General features: G+C 37.1%; 1 protein-coding gene across 1 annotated transcript; it reads right to left on the reverse strand.

The window, feature by feature from the left end:
• Nucleotides 1-1,288: 1,288 nt before the first annotated feature.
• On the reverse strand, nucleotides 1,289-6,394 carry LOC149543038 (homeobox-leucine zipper protein PROTODERMAL FACTOR 2-like). The gene is made up of 11 exons (XM_089797971.1): nucleotides 5,801-6,394; nucleotides 5,405-5,643; nucleotides 5,199-5,316; nucleotides 4,085-4,756; nucleotides 3,851-3,952; nucleotides 3,499-3,705; nucleotides 3,180-3,354; nucleotides 2,824-3,095; nucleotides 2,546-2,641; nucleotides 1,942-2,382; nucleotides 1,289-1,715 (listed from the first exon to the last, which is right to left on the reverse strand). The coding sequence occupies exons 1-10, from the start codon at nucleotides 5,909-5,911 to the stop codon at nucleotides 1,972-1,974; spliced, it is 2,403 nt and encodes an 800-aa protein (XP_089654097.1). The 5' UTR covers nucleotides 5,912-6,394; the 3' UTR covers nucleotides 1,289-1,715; nucleotides 1,942-1,971.
• Between the last annotated feature and the right edge of the window lie 9,597 nt (nucleotides 6,395-15,991).

Raw genomic sequence — 15,991 nt, forward strand, 5'->3', positions numbered from 1 at the left:
AAAAATTTGTCCTCCAAAGCCTACACCCAACTTGTATGTAAAAGTTTCTTATTTTATAAAAGGTTCCTACCAAACACCATTGCATCATTTCCATTTTATGAATGCGTACCACATCCATAGTCCTTTAAGCTTCAAGTGTTTTTCTATAGAAGACAATCCCAAATCATTACCTTCACACAATTCTCTCAAATCTTGATGAATCATTATAGTCCAAATTAAAACACATTCTCGAATTACCATAATTTTGTGCTCTTGCACATTGAGAAATTCGAAGTATATATCTAATGGAGCACCATCATTTGGATCTTGTAAATAAAAACACGACACTTATTTTTCACCAACAATATTCTAGAGAATGACTAATTTCATTCCATTGTGTACATGAAATACTCAAAATATCCGCTTTAGATCACCCTCAACCACGAATAAAGATGCAATAAAACATAAAATCTACTAGTTCAAAAAAAATAACAATAATAATTAATCTAAAATACATATATTATCCTTATTTCTCAATTACTCAAATCTATAATTTGAAATCAAGATCATTAATTAGACTAATCATTTAACTAAAAGTACCTTGTTTCTAATAGTACTATACTATTTTAAATAAGAATTAAACTATATGAAAACTTTATATTAAACCTACTAATAAAATGTTATCTTGAACCAAAATTTGTCCATTTATCAAAAAAAAATTGTTTTAGTTCAAAATAAAAAATCATTAAAAGAGATCAAAAATCACAATTATAAAAATTATAAAAAACTTTCCAATAAATACCTTACAAAGAAAGGGGAAAAAAAACAAAACAAAAAAAACCTAGCTCTAAATTTATATTAGAGTCCAATTATATTTTAAATTATTCCAACTTTTTTTAAAAAAATTAAAATTAGACAACCAAAACTAACTTCGCAGAAAAATAACTTCTAACTTGAATAGAAATCAATATATAATCTTAATACATGCAGTTTTAGAAACAATCTAAAACTACATATATTAAAAATTATAAGATAAATTAAAAATTCTAAAATAAAAAAATATCAATTATAAAATCTTAACAAAATAAATGTTGAGAACATAACATAATTAAAAAAATACATCCCTTTTGTATTTATACTTACATATTCAATAAATTATAGCATTACAATTTGATTATATTGACTTGAATAGTTAATTCGTTCTTCTAATTATATTTAAAATGGGCGGCCTAAATTTGCAATCTCAGCTGTCTTTCTTTTGGTGAAACAACTTCAATTCATTAAAAAGGAAATTATTAAATGATAAAAATTTACTGTAAAATAAACTATTACCTTGATAACATTAGATGCTGCAATTTTACATTGATACTAAATAAAATATGAAAATACAATATAATCTATGCCTAATTGCTTGTGTGGCTAGCTAATTTGACACTTACAAACTCTCTTAGAGGAGCAAGCTTGAGAAGTAATGCACAAAGGCAAAAAGAAGAAGCAAGGATTGAATTAAGCTTCATTCAATCATGATTCCTGGAAGCCAGATTTGGCTAGCATGCATGCAAGCAGAATCAAAAGCAAATGCAAATGTAATTGTTGTAGGTGAAAGTCAATACCCGAACCACCACCCTTGCATAGTGGTGAAGCAGAAGAAGCTGCTACTCCACACCACACGGCAAGGCCATCTTTCACATGTTTGTATGTGGTGCGTTCTTGACTTCACAAGAACTCAGGACCATCTGTCACAAGAACAGATACAATAAGTGGGACATATTTCTTGCAGCCAAGTCAAATCGTGATATTGTTATCTAGATTCAATTGTGTAATTTTTGGGTCAAATGCATTGATCTATGTTTCATGAGTTGCGACACAAGAGATCAAATGCTAATACAGATTACAGTACCCTAGAAAAACGGTATTGAAGAAAAAGAATTGAAGAAGAGGATTGGAGAAAAGGAGAAGAACCTTGCTAGTTTGGTGATGATTGTTGGTCTTTCAAGGATTATCACAATTGAGAGCAGCTTTGATCCTGTCGACTGTACAGGAAATGAGGCTGTTGACAGTGGCAACAGAGCCGAGTGAGAGCTTGGCCGTTGGAACCGAATCCACCAGAATTTGGAATGCCACTGTGAGTAGAGACCCTCCTTCGTTCCCATTGCCATTCCCATTCGCATTGGTGCTATGGCTGTGGCTATTGCTATTACTCACTGAGTTAACAATACACTTGGGCCCATCTGGTAATATGGCAAATCCGGATGGCAAAATGGCCACATAGTCTGGATCTGCCCCATTCAGCACCTCATTCATGGCTGCAATGTCTACTGGAGCATAGATCACGAACGACCCCGCCGCATCCACGCAGCTCTCCTGGAGTATCAGCATGTTACTCTGATTCGAATTCACGCTCTGCCATCCAAATCATCATAAGATCAAGAGTTGTAACGTATCTTTTCAAAATTGCTATTTTCAAATTAGAAAGCTACTGCACAATATCTTTTATAGTCCACAACACCAGCCATGGTTATTGGATTGACATATATTGATTGTAAGAGCGGGTTGAAGAACTTACATTGACACGTAGAAGAGAGACACAATTGCCAGGGTCTTGTCCATTGGCAATATGAGCCATTTCTTGAACCAACCCACCATTCGACAGGATATCCCACTGCCAACAGAAATGATTTTTCAGTTAGACATCTTTTATAGTCCCCGATATCAGCCATAGTTTTGGGGTAGACATAGTTTTGGGGTTGACATATGATGGCAATAATATGAGACTACATACACTTGGTACGAATTCATAATTTAGTGGCGAATGGAAAGAGAATAGGAGATTGGGGTGTGTACCTCATTTCTGGAGTTTTCATCTCGGAGGAAATCAAATAGGGTTTTTGGAGGAACTGGTAGCCAGAAAGAAGTGGCAGCGCTGAGGACAATACCAGGAGGTCTGCCGGGATCATCTACGCTCTTTCTGATCATGACTCGCACATCCTCAGCACCACTTCCAGAGAGACTGGTCCATGTGTGAGCACTTGATGCGCTCACACCTCCACAGAAGCTTATCCCCATCCTCTCCGCTAATTTCAACATGCTCTTCCTTCCCTCCGGATTCGGAATCACTGCACAAATCCAACAATGTCGATGGTAACCTATTTCAATGCACTAGAATAGAATTGATTTGCAGCGCACGTAGATTCACCTACCTCCGAGATCCTTGGCGTTGATATTGCTGGCTAACACGCTCGCCAAACGCTCACATTGTCTCTCCAGATTCGCTATCCAACGCTTGGCGCCGAATGCCAGGCTCGAGTTCACCAGCTGACGATATATGTGGTGCACCGCTCTCTCGTCCACCTCAACATGCTCCACCCATGTCACCTGTTCCACCATTAAAGATCATCATCATCTTAACATCTCTTATGTAAAAATGCTTCAGCCTTTTTTCTTCGAGGAAATTGAAATTCAGCATAGAAATGTCCATAGATGGGACTGATCATGTTAAAAAGCACAAAATATGCATGCCTTGGAATAGCCATTGGGCATTTCCTGAATGAGGCAGCCGGATGGCCGTCTTCGGCATCTTATCATACTGGCAGGATTTCCTCGTAGACTATCCAGAGAAACATCAACAACAGCCCATAATCCTTCTGAATGCTGCTTACAGTACCTCACCAGGTAATTCTCACGAGTGGGCACTAATGGCGAGGGCACATGAAACTCTGCATACATCTGAACAAACAAATAAAAATCGCTTCTTTAGCTCTTTAAGATTAAAGATCACGAATCATGGAATGCGATACTCAATCTCCCAAAATAGGCAGATTAAAATCATTTCCAGCATCCATGGCAAGTGAGTTAAGATTATTTCCCATACCACTTGCAAGGCACCGTTGTAATTGCCTGCCACGCCTGTGGAGAAAACATCCACCGTGAACGCCCTCGATATTACGCCGGGGAACATGCTCGACCATTGGTTCTGCAAAGACCAAAAAAAATTAGCCTAAAACAATCAGCCCTAAACAATTTAAACTTTCATTCAATCAAAACCAAAAGAGCATAACCTAAAAGTACAACCTTTCGAATCAAAACCACATTTTTTTATGCATACCACGTCCATGAGAGTCTCAACGAGATTGATGGCATTCATGATAACAATAGAAGAAGCTCTGGATGCCTCGATCCTGGATCCAAATGGAGTCGGGCCGATACCTCTGGGAAAACTTGTGATATACTCGTCCTGGTTAAGAATTTCAGTAGAAGGATACTCAGGATGCGAGGTCCACAAGGGCTCACCCATCTGCGCCATTCTAACCAGTTCCTCCATTGCAGTAACAGCAAGCTCAACGACCATGGGCTTCTCAACCTCACTCGGCCCCACAATGGACTTACTGTTATTACAATTACTGCTTATCTCACCCACCGAGGAGGAGCCATAAATGTCCGCTCCGAGAGATGGCGGCAACCCGTAGCTGCCCACCGCCAGATCAAGATTCGAACGGGAGAGAGAAGCGAGCGGCGGTGCAGCCGCTGGTGCAATTGACAACAATGGCTTTCCCACATATTTGGCGGCGATTCCAGAAATGCGGTCGATCTCTTCCCTGAGCCTGGCGTTCTCCACACGGAGTTGTTGTTCGTCGAATGACATCTCTCCCAAGGCGGCGGGGCCTCCGCAGTTGGGGCACGACGCGTTGCTGAGCGCTTCTCTGTACCGCATATTCTCCGCCCTCAGCTTCTCATTCTCTGATCTCAGCTGTGAGTTCTCGTGACGCTCATGCTGCGTCTGCTCCATCAATCAATCACACACACACTAGGGTTTTTTCATTCACTCCACAAGCTTGTTTAGAAATATATATAACTTGTACTCAGTAACTTTGAGATTCGTCAAACTCCCCACAATTTCTTCATCAAGCATGTTTAAGAAAACTTGATAGAAATTAAGAAACGATGAAGGAAACCCCAGTAAAGCTTCAAGTAAAACCATCTGTATACAAGATGTGTGTTGCATTACAAAAGCAGCAACAGACGTATGGACTTCAAAAGTTTTGGGCATCGGTGAAATTCTCCACGGAAGTGCAATCATTAGCATTATCCCATACATAACTTGGAAAGATGGTGACTAAACCACATGCACTTTTCTCTACTGCACACTCTACGAGGCCATATATCTCACCGTTGAAACACACAAGCTTAAAAATTGGGACTGATAAAGAAGACTCACTTACCTTCATCTGCGTGCGTTTGTTCTGGAACCAAAACTTGACTTGGAGAGGCTCCAGACCGAGTTCTCGACTGAGCTCCTTCCTCTGCTTGTCGTCCGGATGTGGGCACTCTTTAAAAAACCTGCGCAACAACAAAAGAAAACCCTAACTTTTCGTTCACATCTCCAGAGGCAAAAGAACGAAACAAGCAAATGTTTTGCTGCTCTTACATCTCCATCTCTTGAATTTGGTGCTGCGTGTGGCGGTGGTATCTCTTCTTGCGAGGCCTGCGATCGCCTGCATCCTGATCTTCGTCTCCGCCGCCTTCGATGTTATCACTGCCTGATTTGCTCTCCAGCTCGTCCTCTCTCAAGCCCATACCCATCCCCATCCCCATCCCCCCTTCGCTCTCCGCCCTTGCACTTACACTCAAATCATGCTCGTACTGCCCTTCTCCCGCCATGTTGGGCTAAAGAACAAGCACACACATGGAAGGATTCCTCAAACTCCTTTCTACAACAGACTCTAAATCTTCAAACAACACTAAACAGGCTCTAAATCTCTCTGCCTGTGATGTGTAGCAGCAACTAATATGGAAAAAGAGATGAAGTGGAGAATGAACCGACCTGTGCAAGCGAGAGTCCGGGGGAGGAGGTAGTGAAACCAGGCTTGGAGAGACCCTGGCGGGCCATGAGAGGGGGCACATGTCTCGCCGGAACCATCAAACCGGCTGGCATGTTGTTGGTCAACCCAGATCAATCCACCAACTCACCACAACTACTCAAACTTCAACGAAACAAAAAACACCAGAGCACAGAGAGAGATAAAAGTATAAGTTTTACAGTATGAATTCCTAGCTAGAAGAGAAGGAAAACCCTTTGAGCAGATCTGAGAAGGAAAGAATGGAGCTTTTTGTTTGCCATTTTCTCGTGCGAGCAGATCTGAAGAGTGGCAGACGCCTGTGAAGAATCAATCGCTCATCTCGTCAGCGGCCAAGGCAGCCGACGACCGGAATGAGAAACGGGAAACGAAGGGAGGGGCATCGGCATCGGAAAGAGGTAGATCGGTGGAGGAGTAATTGCGAGCATTAAATGGAGAATCCGGAGATGAGATCTTCCGGTGAAGATGCCGAGCAAATGACGGCTTCTTCGAACTAATTGCTCGCAACAAATTGGCGTGGTGCAGTGCAGCGCAGTGAGGCACCACCAACAATAACCGCACCGCAATAACTCTTAATGAGCGGGGAGTTTGCTGCTTGGGGATTCTTTACTGCTGTCATTTAATGACTCCCTCCTCTTGACTCATCTGGGTACACAAATTTAATGTTCACTCAACTACTCTTTTCTATCTTCATCCTCTCCTGCCTTCCCCAACTCTTGTCATCGCATAATCTCAGCGATCTTTCTTCGCCTGCCTTCAAAAACGCGGTTTGCGATTGGTGACTTTGTATGCATGACACCACCCTTCCTCCCTTTAAATAGCCCAGGTAACTCGTTGAAAAATGACGCGGTAAATATGGATTGAAGTAGGTGCGTGTAGATAAAGAGTACGCCTCAGTTGTGCATATCTTAAATACCTTAAACGCCACACCAAATTTTGAAGTCTATTTTTTCACATTATTTAAATGTTTGTAGTTATTGTTCTGGTTTTCTCGTAGTTAACATATTGTGAGAATTGTTCCAAAAGGGAGTATTTTGAATTTGTGTTCTATAGTGCTATTAATCATTTATTTTACCCACTACAAATGTAATCAATCTATTACTTTTGTACAAAAGCTTCTGCAAGATAATAATAAAGATGTACAATTTGTTTACACCATCACAAATATTGTACAATATATCTAATACTAATATGCAAAATGTTGGTACTGATAAAGATGCACAATTTCTGTAGTGTAACATTTTCCAATGGTTAACAAAATTCCATAAAGGTAATTGAAACAAAACCTCTCCTTCTAGCCAAGGGATTAAAAAATATATATAAGATAACTATTTTTTATTTCCTTTTTTAAGGCGAAGATTTAAAAAAATTTTAAGAATACCTTTTTTCATTTCCTTTTTCAATTTGAAAGAGACCATTTATAAAAGGAATATACACTTTTGTAATTATAGAGTTTGATAAAAGTCATAGATTTGTGGTGTAAAAGATGAAGGGGATATCAATTTAGTATATTCTAGTTGTCATTGAGAATAGGTATATGCTTTGAAAATAATATTTTGAATACAATTTATTTAAGATATCAATTTCTTATCAAAATAATGTAAAAAAATAGTAGATAAATTTCATTTATTTGTAGAATGAAAATCATTTCTCCTTATCAAAAAGTAAGTATCTTTAATGAATTCCTCAACAAATCATATCTGCAAATCTTATTTTGGCTTTTTTTAAATCTTAAAATCATTAGAAAAATTATTGATTACAACTTTTCTATTGATCTCTATTATTGCACCTTTTTCTTCTACTCTTGATGGTTAATTATTTTCCATTTAATTTTACCCTCTTTCTCCCACTATAATTGATTTAATTGCTTTGCTTTGAAATGTTATGAACAAATGTATGTGTGTCAAGTGCTTTATAGTAGGTAGGTATAGGAAAAGGGCATGCTTGTATTATGCAGATACTTTTTTATATCTTAGATTTCTAAAATATTATATTAATTTTATTTGATGGAATTCATAACCTTTCCTGTACTTTTCTAAGGTGATCTCAGCGTGTTTGGTTGACTTTTCTATCTACTCCTCTGTAAATCAATTTTCAAAAAACTCTCTTTATTTTTTCTTATGAGATAGGAATAGAGGATTAGATGAATCACCCATCATTGCAATTTATGTTGGTTGCATAGTCTAAGAAGGTTTTCCATAGAACCTAAGTGAAATGGCGTTGGATATGGTAGAGTCAATTTGATATTAGAGGTAGGTGCTGTAGGAGTTGATGAAATCCAACTCCACAGTTGTCAAGATCACTTGCAGTGCAAATAGCTTGTCGAAGAGAAACCTAAGGAGCAAAAGCTTGAAGGAAACAAAGCAAGAGAAAATATTTCACAATAGGAAAAATGAAATTGCTATGTGAATGGGTGATTTTACAATGAGAGAGAGACCAAATATAAAGGCCTCATGGAAGCTTGTAGAACAAGCTAGAAAGTGGTAAAAGATAAGGTTGACAACCAAGCATCCACAAAAAGGTGGAACATGCTAGAAGGGAACAAACTCCCGTGTTGTCAACAATTAACCACTACAACTATTAAATACTATATATTAATAAATGCATTAACCTAAGTAAGCTTAAGTAAATAGAATAAATAATTAATTATTTATTCTAACACCCCCCTTAAGTGCAACTTAGGGGAATGCCTTAAGCTCACAAAACTAAGATGAAAATGCAGAATGGGTCCCGGCAACGAGGCCATGTTAGGTACCCATGTACAATGCAAAGAGAAAAAAACATGAAGTGAAGGAAGGAAGGCCTCAACCAATCCCCCCAAGGATAACTTCTGCTGAAAAAGAGTCAAGAGACTCACTCAAAACCATAAGTACAACCAGCCTCCCCAGAATAAAGGAGCCCCTGAAGGAGGGATCAAACCAATGCAAATCCAATGTGGAAGAAACAAGGGTACATAACAAGGGAATCCTTGAATGAGAGGCACAACTGGAAAGCCTAGTTGATGCCGAGAGGAGAATGTATGAGGAACCAGAAAGGGAATCCCCAAGGTAGGTGTGATGACAGTGTCATGAATGTCCACAATAGAATCCGCAACAGGTGCACCTAGAGGCTCGATGAATGGAGTTGGAGGATCAGGCAGAGCAGAAGAAGAAGAATCCTGCTAAAGAGAAAAGTCCTCAACTAGATGTGGCATGGCAGTCAAAATAGGGATCTCAGGAACAATACAAAGGTTCAAGTATCCTAACTGCACCACATGATGCTCCTGTGAAAGAGAAGTAGTGTGCTCCAATAATGGAGATGGTGGACCAGAGTGCGTGAAGGTGTAGAGACGAGTGGAAGGATCAACTACCCCTGTAGCAATAAGACCTCCTGTTACACGATCCTAAATGAATACTGAATCAGCAGTGAACTCAACTATCTTCCCTGATCCACTACATGTAATCTGAGAAATCGAGAGAAGGTTGGCAGACAAAGATGGAACATACAATACATCATTGAATATACCATCTTGGATGTGAACTGAACCTTTCCCATAGACTGGTAGTGCAGTGTTGTTCCCCATGAGAATATGAGGAATAGGAGAAGCCTCAAGAGTAGAGAAGACACCTTGAGAAGATGTCATATGGTGAGAAGCACCTGAATCTAGTATCCAAGGAACCTGTGAAGGAGATGTAATGGTAGCTTGTAATGCATGACCCTTTCCAAGATCCAATGTAGATGGCGAAGATGTGGAAGAAGATTGAAAGGCAGACCCTTGTGAGGTAGAAGAGGATGGAGAAGAGACAATGTTCTTCTGAAGAAGAGCTTGCAAATCTGCAATTTGTTTCTCACAGCCATCAAATCTCTTTTGAAAACAATGTGCCTCATCATGAGATTGTTTCCCACAATAGGAACAGGTAGGAATCTCAGTCTTCTTTTTCTCTTTCTTCTTAGAAGATGATGAACCAGTAGTAGAGGGATCTGATATCTGCTTCGACTTCTGCTCCTGTGTATCCTTGGCAAGCAATGCTTGTGATTGTGAACTTGAAAGTGAATCCATTTGAGTAATCTTGGACTGTTCACGAATTAACCGATCACAAAATATCTCAAATGAAGGCATCTTGTGTCTATCACCCAAGTCATCCATAGTGGAGTAGAAAGTGGAAGAGAAGATTTGATATTGTCCCCTCAACTTTGAGAGTATCAAAAAGATACACTTATCATCTGTCTTGGTTTTCCCACATCCTTGCAAAAGTGTACGTAGAGATTTGAACTTCATCAAGAAGTTCTCTATGGTGAGAAAGCTATCGAGTATCAAAGAAGTCAACTCTGCATCTATCTAAAGTGCCCGAAACTCATTCACTTGGCTAAACAAAGTCTAAAATTTGAGCCAATAAGCTCGTGGAGTAGTCAAACCATCCAAGTGAAATAGTAGATTGTTTGAAATGTTAAGTGCAATCAATCTCATGGCCTCATCCATTTTGTTCCTATGCTGAAGAACCTCAAAAGCTCATGTAAGAATAGGTCAATTCTCATCTAGACATGACCATAAGCCCCTTGACATAAGAAGTCATGTCATTTCTGCCTTCTAAGTGTGATAGTTACGTGGTGTGAGATGGGTCACAGATGGATCCGCCATTGAGAGAAAGAAGAAGATAGAAGTAGAAGGGTCTTATTCTAAAGTAAATTATAGAAAATAAAATGCTCCCCCCCCCCCCCACAATATATAAATTGGGCACTCTTTACTTAGTGCAATTATAATAGCCAATTTAGGGCCTATTTCTGAAAGTAATATTTCTGTCCACAAAACCTATAATCTAATTGTAGATCTAGAAAGTAGACAAAAAAATATACACTTTCAAAAAAAAATAGAACCTGATTATGTGTCCAGATGAGCCTATACTAAGCATTTGAAGTGGCAAAAATCGAGAATTGTGAGTTGTAGAAAAATTTAGGAACAAAGATCTCAAACCAACTGCACCAATGTGTAGATCACAAAATCCTACCCCAAAACAAAACAAAATTGCTCGAAAAAGCGAGTCCGTATGAGGGAGATATCACTGTTTAAAAATCATCGCTGTAGTTTTTTTTTCTGAATTGCCGTCGTCACACCTCCAAAAAATAAAGAAAAAAGCCCAAAAAATATTAGATTTTTCATGTCAAATCCTCTTTCTCCTTTTTCTCCAAATACTGAAAAAAATGCTCTTTCTCTTGATTGAAGAAAAAATCACAAACAAACTAGGGTTTGTGTCTCTGAATCGTGGCTTCAAAAAAATCTTTCGAACAAGAAGTAGCAGGGAGGCTTTGATACCATGTAGGAGTTGATGAAATCTAACTCCATAGTTTCCAAGATCACCTGCAGTGCAAATAGCTTGTCGAAGAGAAACCTAAGGAACAAGAGCTTGAAAGAAACAAAGCAAGAGAAAATATTTCACAACAGGAAAAATGAAATTGATATGTGAATGGATGATTTTACAATGAGAGAGAGACCAAATATAAATGCCTCATAGAAGCTTGTAGAACAAGCTGGAAAGTGGTAGAAGATAAGGTTGACAACCAAGCATCCACAAAAAGGTGGAACGTGCTAGAAGGGAACAAATTCCCATGTTGTCAACAACTAACCACTACAACTATTAAATACTAAATATTAATAAATGCATTAACCTAAGTAAGCTTAAGTAAATAGAATAAATAATTAATAATTAATTAATTATTTACTCTAACAGGTGCATCTCCTTCCTTAATAGAAAAATCCTTTGATTAGCTTCCAATCGGGAAAGAAGTTAAAGCTATGGAGAGAATCACCTTGAATGCTTGAGAAGAATGTTGGATCTTGAATGCTTGGACTTGTTTACTCAATAGCTCTTGAACTTGATTCTCTTCCTTGCACTTGACAACTGGATTAGTGAATGCTTGATTACAATAATGGATGCCTAAAAGAAAGAAATGGATTGCCAAAACAAGGAGAGATAGTGTGTTGATACACTTTTCATAATATTTTAGTGGTTAAGACTCAAGTAGGTGGACTACAAGACCTAATCTCCCACTAGAATTGTAACATATGGCTCTAGGCCGAATTTGGGCCAAGAAGTGTGGCAACAAAACTTTTCAAACATTTTGTTCTTGGGTACATAATGTTTGAAACATTGTGCACCTAAAAAAACCAATGCAAATTTGAATTGGGTGTTAAGAAGATAGGGTAGATGCATGATTATTAGGTACAACTAATTTTGAGGTCGAGATAAACTACAAAAGGCCATAATAGTGATATAAAGCCTTGTTGATGAAATGTAAATTTACAGGATTGGAGGAAAAATAGAGGAGCATACTTAGAAATAAGGGTTAACCTTAACTTTAAACAAGATCGAAATTGGAGAGGGCCTAGAAATTTGAATTTAGGTGTCCATTAGGTGCCCTATGAGTTCTTGCTATAGAAAACACACTAAGGTGGGTGCAAAACATTCCTTAAGTTATTCACTTATTATGTGCTTGCAATTTAAGATGGCACAAATCCTTATGGCTATAAAACAAATCATTGTGAGAAAGTAGTAAATACATCAAACATGTTAGAAGATGGAAAAAAGTCATGAGAAAATTTATCTCAATCCCAACCCCCAACGAAATCAATAACCTTTGCAACTTTAGTATTTGAATGTTGCTTTCAACTTATTATCCACATTCCTTGTGTCTTCATGTATTTTAGGTAATAATGACAACCACATTTCATTACAAGAGCCCATCTGTCTTCTATACAACGAATTATTTGATTTAAAGATTCAATGATACAACTTACTCTTCCTCTATATTAAAACTAACCACTCTTGAGCAGAAGTAATTTTTTATGCTTTATCATTTTCCACTAAAATCCAATAAAGACTAGGGGAGAGGACCCTATAATGGAGTACCCTAACTTTGCACCCATAAAAATTAGTCTTGTATATTTCAAATCACTTTTGGTTTCATTTTATTTTTCTCATCAAGTGTCACACTAAAAAATTTTGGTTTCAATTTTACATTGTCATACATGATGCCACATCATGTCATTTTGGCCACTCTGAGGAACATGGCCCTACAAATGAGTAAGATTTGTAGTTGTGCACTAAGTAATGTGTACTTGTGTAATGATGTGGCATCAAATAGTTGTTTTTTTTTTTAAATCTATTTTGGAACAAGCACTTACATGACACTTGTTGTGCCCCATAATTGAAATAATTAGGCTTAACTATCATCCCTATCATTTGGTCGCTCTCCACTATAGGGCCTTATTCCCCTATTATTCAGTTTCATGCATTCAACCATCATTCACACATCCATTTTACTTTCTAGGATTTATTGTTTAAAGAGGTTTCTCAATCCAATAAATAAATTGAATCTTTAAAGAATATTAATGTGAAACTATTAAAAAGTAACATATGTAATATATTTTACATCTTTCAAAGTTTTTTTAAAAAGCAAAAGAATTAAAAAAATTATGAATTGTGGCTTTTTTAAAATTAAAAGTTACTTTAAAACCAAAAACATTTAAATTTTTCTTTTTTATATTATTTAAGGTATTTATGGTCATTTTTTTGGCTTCTCGGCAGCTAAAATGCCTTGTGAAATTTATTGTATACTCAAAGGTTAAAATAGTTCATTTTGAATTGGCATCGAGCATTCATATTCCATATTGGTACTTAATCATTTGCTTTGAGCACCAAAAATAGTGTACAATAGATCCAATACTTATGCATGTACATCTTAATGATTGTGCAATGTTAATGCAAATAAGGATGCACAAATTGTTCAGTAGATGATTTTTAAGTGGTCAACAAGATCCATTGAAGGTAATTGGAACATGGGTTATAATGAGACCTATCCCCATAGCCAAGGGATTAAAAGAATACAAAGCATATAATAAAGATAAATTTTTATTTTATTTTCAAAATTAAAAGACTTGATTTTAAAGGCAACATACACTTGGAAACTATAAAGTTATGGTAAAAATTAAAGATTTACAATTTAAAAGAAGGAGGAGATATCAATGTAATACACTTTAATTGTCATTGAGAATAGATGTATGCTTTGAAAATAGTATCACTTGTTGAAAATAATTAGTTAATTTTGTATTGTCTTTGATGTTACACAAATGTCATATCTTTACCTATAAGTGTATGTCGAGCTCACTTAGGTGATGAAGACAGTTTCCTGTGTCTGCCAAGCATTCTAGTGTTTGCCAAGTTGAAAAGACAATGTCTACCGAGTTCACTCGGGTGACAAAGAGAAGTTCTCAGAAGTTGAGCGTTAACTAAGCTCACTTAGTTAATAAAGGAAAAGTTGGATGGAACTCGTGCTAATTGAGCTCACTCAGTTACCAAAGGAAGTTTGTGAAGATGCGGTGTTAACTTCACTTGGTTAACACAAGAAAATAATTTATGAGTTAGTATCTACCAAGTAGGGTTGGCTAACAAAGGATTTTCTTGTTTTCACATATTGAGTTTAATGGATTTGTTTGTTGGTTCTAGCTGACTAAGGAGATGAATATTAATTATTCAAAGTTATATTCAAGCCGACTTGACAATGCATAAGGTATAAGTATAAGGTCAAGTTGAGGATTGAATGTGTGCAAGTATATGGAAGAATAGAAGATGCTTAGAGGAAGAGAAACGGAAGGCTAAATAGAATATTCTTGAAGAGCTGCAAAGATATATTCAATCATAAACAATCAATTTTTCAAAGCCAAAATTGAGATCTATAATTAGCAATTCAGATACATCATAAATCAGGTCATCTCATTATTACCCTTTAACCATTGTAGTAGTGATCTAAATCTCTTAACAAAGTTGGCTCAACAGCTATTTGTAAATCCTCTAACAAGGTGGCATTTTTGGATTGAAGTGTCTAAAGACCTCTAACAAGGCTACTCCTAACAAGGTGATTAAATCTGCTAACAGGGTCACACCTAATAGTGTGTTTTGTAACCTTTAACAAGGTTGGCTCCTAATAGGGCTCACTTCACAAGAGTAGAAATCAGTAACTAGTTAAACTGGCAATTTTCTCAAATTGGGTTTCCACCTTAAATCTTAGTGTTACTTGTGTTCATGCTATTTCTTTTATGTGTATGCAACTAAGTTAATTAAGGTTAATCACTAATAATATCATAAGATTTTCATGTTAAGCATTTACCGAGTTATAGTTGTTATTCAAGTGGTTACCGAGTTACAACATATTATCAATATTAACCAAGTGCTTGTGTGATTGTCGAGTAACAATATTTTCAGTGAAGTTTGTGTTTTGTGTTGACATCTAAGGGATCTGGAATTTATTTTAGTGGTAACTAATTCACACCTCCCCTCTCAGTTACTCCTCTTATATTTAAAAAAATTGGTATTAGAGATTTTGGTGCTTGCAATGAAGGTTTCAAGAACCTAAGCTAAATATTAGGATGTCTTATAAAAGAGAGATTCCCAAATTGAATAGAGATAACTTTGAGGCATGGCAAAAACTTATGAAGTTGCACTTTTGATTCTTGAAGTATCTTTTCCAAGCAATTTGGTTGTTCCTCCTCAAGGTTTCCATGATCTTTTATATCATGGTGTGCTACAAATGGGGCAATTTGAGTGTGAGGTTTTGATCGGGTCTTTTTCTACTCATGAGTCAATTAGATGCGACCCTTGCATGTTCCAAACATATGATTATTTTATATCACATGGCCCATTTGGGAAATATAGTTTGCTTGTGGATTACCTAGTATCATTTCCACTCTGATTCCTCTGGGACTCGTCTGTGATGCTGGGAAAATCCTTGTGTGCTTGTTTGAGTTAGTCCTATGTAATATTAGGGAACAAGCCTTGATTTTCTTGGTAACCTTGGCATATCCCCAATATTATATAAAACTAAGTGCTCAAACTATATGGTGGCACTTCTTTACGAATTATCCCACCTTCAAGCTTCAAACATAAAAAAATTCCCACCTCACTTTATCAAATCAAACTACACCTACATAATCCTATCTTATCATACCCACCTCTCCTACCTATTTTATTATTTCATCTTTTCCCAAAACCATCTCTTGCCCCCCTCTTTTCCTATCAATACAAAAATTCAACCCAACATATCTCCCCAATGTAATGCCCTACCCGGAGATCCTTGGAAACAAGGATTCAAATCAAGCCAAGAATTTTTATTTTTTTTTACAAGTA

The sequence above is a fragment of the Cupressus sempervirens genome, chromosome 8, assembly GCF_028749045.1.
Source record: "Cupressus sempervirens isolate cs-2001-9-10 chromosome 8, ASM2874904v1, whole genome shotgun sequence".
NCBI lineage: Eukaryota > Viridiplantae > Streptophyta > Pinopsida > Cupressales > Cupressaceae > Cupressus > Cupressus sempervirens.

Bases quoted from the DNA above. Each gene is read 5' to 3' on its own strand.
- LOC149543038 (XM_089797971.1), bottom strand. From the start codon at position 5,911: ATGCCAGCCGGTTTGATGGTTCCGGCGAGACATGTGCCCCCTCTCATG. The intron at 3,953-4,084 runs GTATGCATAAAA...TGGTCTTTGCAG, and splicing joins TTGAGACTCTCATGGACGTG to AACCAATGGTCGAGCATGTT. The intron at 3,355-3,498 runs GCATGCATATTT...ATGGTGGAACAG, and splicing joins TGCCCAATGGCTATTCCAAG to GTGACATGGGTGGAGCATGT.